General features: G+C 35.6%; 1 protein-coding gene across 1 annotated transcript in view; it reads left to right on the forward strand.

The window, feature by feature from the left end:
- Positions 1–6,640, forward strand: part of LOC103083163 (ATP-binding cassette sub-family B member 5) — a 119,765-nt gene that overhangs the window by 101,975 nt on the left and 11,150 nt on the right. Inside the window, 1 exon segment of the mRNA XM_007466020.1 lies at positions 4,441–4,597. Within this exon segment, the coding sequence (XP_007466082.1) occupies positions 4,441–4,597 (157 nt within the window).

Raw genomic sequence — 6,640 nt, forward strand, 5'->3', positions numbered from 1 at the left:
TGCCTGATAAGCAGAGAGCCAAACAGCTTATGTGTTGTGGCCTAGTCCTCCAAAAATCCAAATGCAGTTCTTGACAGGAAATCATAATGAACTTTGAATATTTAATGTGGTTATTGGCCAAAAGAACAATAGGTGGGTTTTCAGTGAATATTAATAGTAGGTTAACAGCTTGGAATAAAAAGGGATAGAAAGCAAGCTAGGTCTCCACCATCATCTTTTCTCTGGTAGGCCAGGCAGCTGTGGAACTGTGTTAACATAATTAGGAAAACAACCTTAGTCAGCCAAAACAAGGAAAACAGGAAAGTCTTTCAGTGTTCATTGCCATGGCAGCCACCCAGCTTCTGCCAGGCTCCTCCCCAGAGATTATCCAGAGGTTAGGAGGAAAAGATAAGGAGACCAGATAGAGGGATCAACCATTGAAGGGATCTAAAGGAGACAAATCAAGGGGGATTTGCTATCTAGGGTCCTCTGAAGATTCTAAAATGGGAAACAAGTGGTAACAAACCCCAACATGCAGGGAGAGACAGTTCAGATAAGCTTTCCACTAGAAGGAGCACTGTGTAAGGGAAAACAGTTAACAAGGAGGTTCAAGTTCCAGTCCTACAGTTTCATAGCTATGTGATTCTGGGCAAATTGCTTATTTCTCTGAGATAAAGAGTCTCCTTATTTATTAAAAAGTGATGTGTGTGCCTTACTCCTAGGTGATCAAATGGTAACATGTATACAAAAACATTCTGTAAAACCCAAAGTACCAAATAAATATAAGTTGTATATTTTCTCTCTCCCTTCTGTTGAGAAAGGGATTTATGGTGAAAAGAAAAGGATCTTTGTACTGTTATATGGATGTTAGGGGAAAAGAGTATGAGTATGGGAATAATTGTAATGGCCACCCCTGTGAGGAAAGATACTCTGTCTTCCAATCAAAAAAAAGAAACTTACTGAGTGGGGACTTCAGAAGTTGTGGTGTGACCTGCTATGCTAATCTACATCCATAGAAATGTGAGAACTTACTTTCCAACAGAAAGTGTCCCATTAACTTTCAGTTCTATGAGAGGAATAACAATAACTTAAACACTTAATGAGCACTATACTAAACACTTTATATTATTAATGTATTTAATTCTCACAACAACCCCATAAGATGTAGATAGTCTTGTTATCTCCAATTGTCAGTAAGGAAGCAGAAGCACAAAGAACATGCACAGGGTCACAGAACTAGCAAATAAATGATGGAGTTTGGATGTAGTCCCAGTGATCTGGCTTCAGAGTCCAGTCTCTGAACTGCCCAGTATACTTCCTCTTAGAATAAGTCACCAAAGATATACAAATTGGATATGGGAGCAGAGTTAAGAGGAGACAAATAGACCTGAACCAGTAACTATGCTGGGTATTTCTATTTGGATCAATTGTATTAAAATTAGTATTATTCATTTCTATGCTTTTTTACGTTGTTCTCAGCCAAAAGATCCTTTAAAAGTTCTAATTCGGGCTTCTCTTGTGGCGTGGTGGTTAAGAATCTGCCTGCCAATGCAGGAGACACAGGTTTGAGCCCTGGTACAGGAAGATCCCACATGCCGCGGAGGAAGTAAGCCCATGTGCCGCAACTACTGAGCCTGTGCTCTAGAGTCTGCGAGCCACGACTAATGAAGCCCGCACGCCTAGAGCCCATGCTCCGCAACGAGAAGCCACAGCAATGAGAAGACCGCATACCACAATGAAGAGTAGTAGCCCCTGCTCGCTGCAACTAGAGAAAGCCCACATGCAGCAGTGAAGACCCAATGCAGCCAAAAATAAATAAATAAAATAAATAAATTTATTTTAAAAATATTCTAATTCTATTTCAGCAGCAATGATGAGCAAGGGGATTTCCCCACTGCTTGAAAATGCTTGGAAGGATCATTGTAGCAATGGTGCAGTGACAACGGCCCCATGAACCCATGAAGAATCCATAAAACTAGGAAAGAAGAAGCCTAGCACGTGAAAATCCTCTCCAGACCTCTTCCTGCTCAATAATCTCTTTCCTCAACCCCAGCCAACCTGGAGGGTTTTGCTATAAATTCAGTAAAGCAGTATAAACTCAGTGTAAATCCATATAAGGATACACTATAGATAAGATTTCTTCTTCCTTGGACAATTTAAATTAAGAAAGTTGTAGAAGTTAAATTTTAGGTTTTTGAATTCCTGCTTTACATATTTATGGTTCAAGAATTATTTCAACATGAAAATCATTTCTGAACGGTGGAATGTTTCTTGTAATCTTATTTGGGCATGAAGGGGCTATATAAGCATTTATGATAGGTTAATACTTTGACAAATGTGTTATTAGTGACTTTAAAACATTCATCATTATAGCAAATCATTCCTCTTTGTATATCCCAAATGGGTGAAATTCCCAAGACCAACATCGGCATGGGAAGTCGGCCTGAACATTTCTCTGGAGTAAGCTCTTGGCTCAGATGCCTCCAGGAGGTTGGACCAATTTGAAGGATCTGGTTTAACTCTCTCATGGAGTTAGAGCACTGGTTATTGTGCAATAAATACTTTCTAAGTGGAAGTGAAATGCAACTTAGTTCACTCTAGCTAATTGGGCCAGACTAGGTTAGGACAGATTCTATAGCAGACCAGCTTTGGCCTCTTTATAAAGAACCCACCTGGGGAAAAAGTATAAAGTAGATTAATGTCCCTGACTCAACCCCCAGATAGTCCCATCATCACAAAGTTAGGTTCCTCAATGTAATCCTCATCAACGTCAACCCCCATCCCACTTAGCCTCCCCTCAACATATACACAATAAAGACAGCAACAGGGCTTTTAGCTGGTACTCTCCCTTCTCTACTAAAACTTTTCTTCTTGCTCTATTGTGCATCCTTTGGATCATTTACCTCTCACAGAAACAAGTTCTCCCTTCTACCCTTCTCAGTAAATTTCATTTTATGGGAGACCTAACAAAGACATTAGCCTCTGAACATTTATGCCAAATGATTAAATTGACTTTTAATGATGTAAATTTTACGACAGGTAGATATTTTGGCGCATCTCAAATCAGAGGAAAATGATATTTTCTTAGTTGTTCTGAGAAGGCTCCATCCCTGTGGGACTAGAATCCAGATCTCCTGACTCATAATCCAATTCTCTTCCCATCTTACCTGCTGACTCTTGGATCAGACTGAGGCTGGAGTCTGATTCAGCCTGTTTTTTTTTCCTTGCATTAAAAAAAAACAAACCTCTGATGTGTAACCTAAATTCAATAACCACTTCTGATATTTATAGCTGAGTATTAAGTATTTTGAATGGCATTTTGAGCTCTAAATAATTTTACTAAATATTAGTACTAAAACTGCCTTGACATCACAGAACTAGTGGCTACAAAATTTTAGCATCTCACATCCCAGTAAACTGGTTGTTTGTATATTTTATACTGTGTTTGACATTTGTAAAGACAACAAGATTCAAGATCTGAGGTCTGTGTCACTGAAGAGATTGCCTCGAAATCCACCACTTAGTAGGTCCCATCTCTGAAGAAATTCACAAGGAGACCAGTGTGTTTACCTTGCTGTGATCCAGCAGAGCAAACAAACAACTGGGTTCTGTGATGTCTTTTTACTGCCTAATGTTTAAATATTGCCAGTGAAATGGAATTATACCTTTAGCTCTGCCACTGAGATGCATTATTTTCCATTCTAGTAATATGTTTTCATGGCTAAAATGAAAAAGGAAATGAGAGGAAAATATTTAACCATGGCCACATGATATGCCACATTTCTGGGAACAATCTGTGTGCTTCCAAACATCATTTGCATACTTACCATTTTATAACTAACATATTTTAAGACTGAGATCATAATCTATAGCAGACCAAAGATCAAAGCTCTTCTTCCAGCCTGGCTAAGGTATATTTTAGTCAGATATTGTTTTGAGGACCTTAACAAAGTACAATCTCCATGCTTTGCTCTCTTTAAATCATGTAGCACTTCAGACAGATAACCAATCATCTGACATCAGTTATCTGTTCTAACTACATTATATGCAAAAAAAGAAAAAAACACATTCACATCTACTGTGTAAATTCAGATCTCACTACTGGTGACAAATTCTTCCTATTGTTAGTTGAATTCTCTGTTAAATCTCCAAGCAAATGAGACTTATATCAAGGAGGCTAAGAAGTTTTATATTCATTAGTTAGAGCCTTTGAGCTATCTTTCTAATTGGAAAAGAAATTTTTAAGATTACCTGAGATCCAAAGGTTATTTTGGTGTACAAGGCAAGGGATAATCACTCTGTGGTAGAAAATTACAAAAGAGATACCATTGTTAGGCCTTCAGCATTGATGGTATTGTCTGGGCCAAAAGATTATATTCCAGTGCCTGATTTTTCCTTCGCTTTTACAGCTCTTGTTTGAAAACAGACCTAATTGAGATTCAAATGCTTTTATTTTGATAGAGTTTTTACTGCAATTGCATAAGGAGCTATGGCCATTGGAGAAACACTTGTTTTGGCACCTGAATATTCGAGAGCTAAATCTGGGGCTGCACATCTGTTTGCTTTGTTGGAAAAGAAAACAACTATAGACAGCTAGAGTCAAGAATGGAAAAAACCCGTATGCACAACTCTGATTTTAAATGTCCACTTATTATTAATTGTCTATATGCATGCTCTCTAAATAGAGGCTTAAATGAAGGCATTATCTGATAACTGCAAAAGAGAGTGCTATAAAGAATTAAAAGCTTGTATAAATAATTGTTACGGCTACAAAGGGAGAAAGGGGGTCTTAATCAAATTTTCACCTCTGTTACTAAAATGTACAGACTTTATATTTAAAAATATGTGCTTCTAGTTTATTTATTTGCCTGATGCCATGAGAATATTCTGGAACAAATGATTGATTTATATATTTCATTTTACTTAGACTGCAAATGTTTTAGTCTGGGATAAAGATTTGCATTAGGATTTATTCATTTTTTTCCTCTGATAACATATGCAAAGTAAATAGTGCCCTGCAACTTCAGATGCCATTTTTCGTGGGAAATATATCTGCAAACGAAAGAGAGAAAAAGGGAACTATATTTATTAAATTATTAAATATTAAAACACATGCACATATTTAGTCACAAACTCTAAAAGACTGTGAATATTAAAAGGGAAGTAATAGGAAGATTGTATAATTTCAAAATAAGCCTCTCAATAGTAGTCTTATACATTAAACATATATTCAATTTTTCTAGACATTTTAAATTTAAAAGAATAGCTATTAGGTATATACTTAAAAGAAAATTTTCATTTAAAAGTATTTCCCTCTAGAATTTTAACAGTAGATTTATATGTATGATAGTTTAAAATAGTACATTATCACTAGAACTTCATAATTATTAAAAGGAATGCTGGTTGTTAGAAACAAAAAGATCATGAAATTCTCAAAATAGAATACTCTAAGTTACATTATTGTCAAAACAAGATTTTATACTTGTCTTTTGGAAAGTAAAGTATGTAGGAAACTTTTTTAATCTTAGGATTTAGATATTTAATAATATTACTACTCATTTCTTTCTAAACATTACAATAGAGGGATTGAGCATCTCATTGATAAATGTCCTCATAGAACTGTATACAAGACATAGAATGTGGAAATGTTCCTTATAAAGACTACAAAATTTTTATTTAATCTTTATTTTATTTAGTATATGAATACTTCTAAATATCAGTCCCTATGCTTTAAAAAAGTTAAAGTCTGGTAAAACAAAATTGGCAAATATTGATAATTATTGAAGCTGGGAGATAAGCATATAGCAGTCCGTTACATATTATTCTTTCTACTTTTATAGCAGTTTGAAATATTCCATAACAAAATGTTTAAAATAGTAGGAATAAATTTTTAAACGTATTAAGCCTAGAAATTTAGAATATCTCTCTATGCCTTTCCAAAAGGCACCAGAGCATACACAGAAATAATTGCACTCTCATTATTCTGCAGTATCCTGAGGTTATTTTAAAAACTTTTTTTCCACAAATAATATTCATGTGTTGTAGTGGGCAAAACAGAAAGCATTGAATAAGCTTAAAATAAGCTACTACTAAACTTAATATTTTGGCATATATCCTTCCAGGATATATTTTTTCTAACTCTAGACCTCTTAACCACATGTTAACATTTCTTTCCTTTGACAACAGAATAATTTCATTGTCAAACAGTTTTTGGTACTCCTCCCCTCCACCTACCCTTGCCTCCTACCTATATACTGGGCTTGGAATATGCTGAGCATGACTATTAAACCTGACTACTTAAAATGCAGTTGATTGAGGGCAAACATGAAGTTCAAAAGAACCTAAAATCTTATGAACCAAATATATAAATGGAAAGTTAATCATCATTTACTGATCATTCTGGAAAGTCTTTTATAAACATCCCTGGAGTACATAAGTATTGGTTTACAAATTACCAACCACTAAAGAGAAAGAAGCATACAGAGAAAGATAAACTTTTAGGCAAGTGTCACTGCCAAAAAATGATCAATTAACATAAATCTGAATTCAAAATATAATGTATATTAACTGTAAAACATGGTCCAACCTACAAAAATAACATTTATAGGGGCTTCCCTGGTGGCGCAGTGGTTGAGAGTCCGCCTGCCGATGCAGGGGACAC

Source organism: Lipotes vexillifer, unplaced genomic scaffold, assembly GCF_000442215.2.
Source record: "Lipotes vexillifer unplaced genomic scaffold, Lipotes_vexillifer_v1.1 scaffold608, whole genome shotgun sequence".
NCBI classification, from domain to species: domain Eukaryota; kingdom Metazoa; phylum Chordata; class Mammalia; order Artiodactyla; family Lipotidae; genus Lipotes; species Lipotes vexillifer.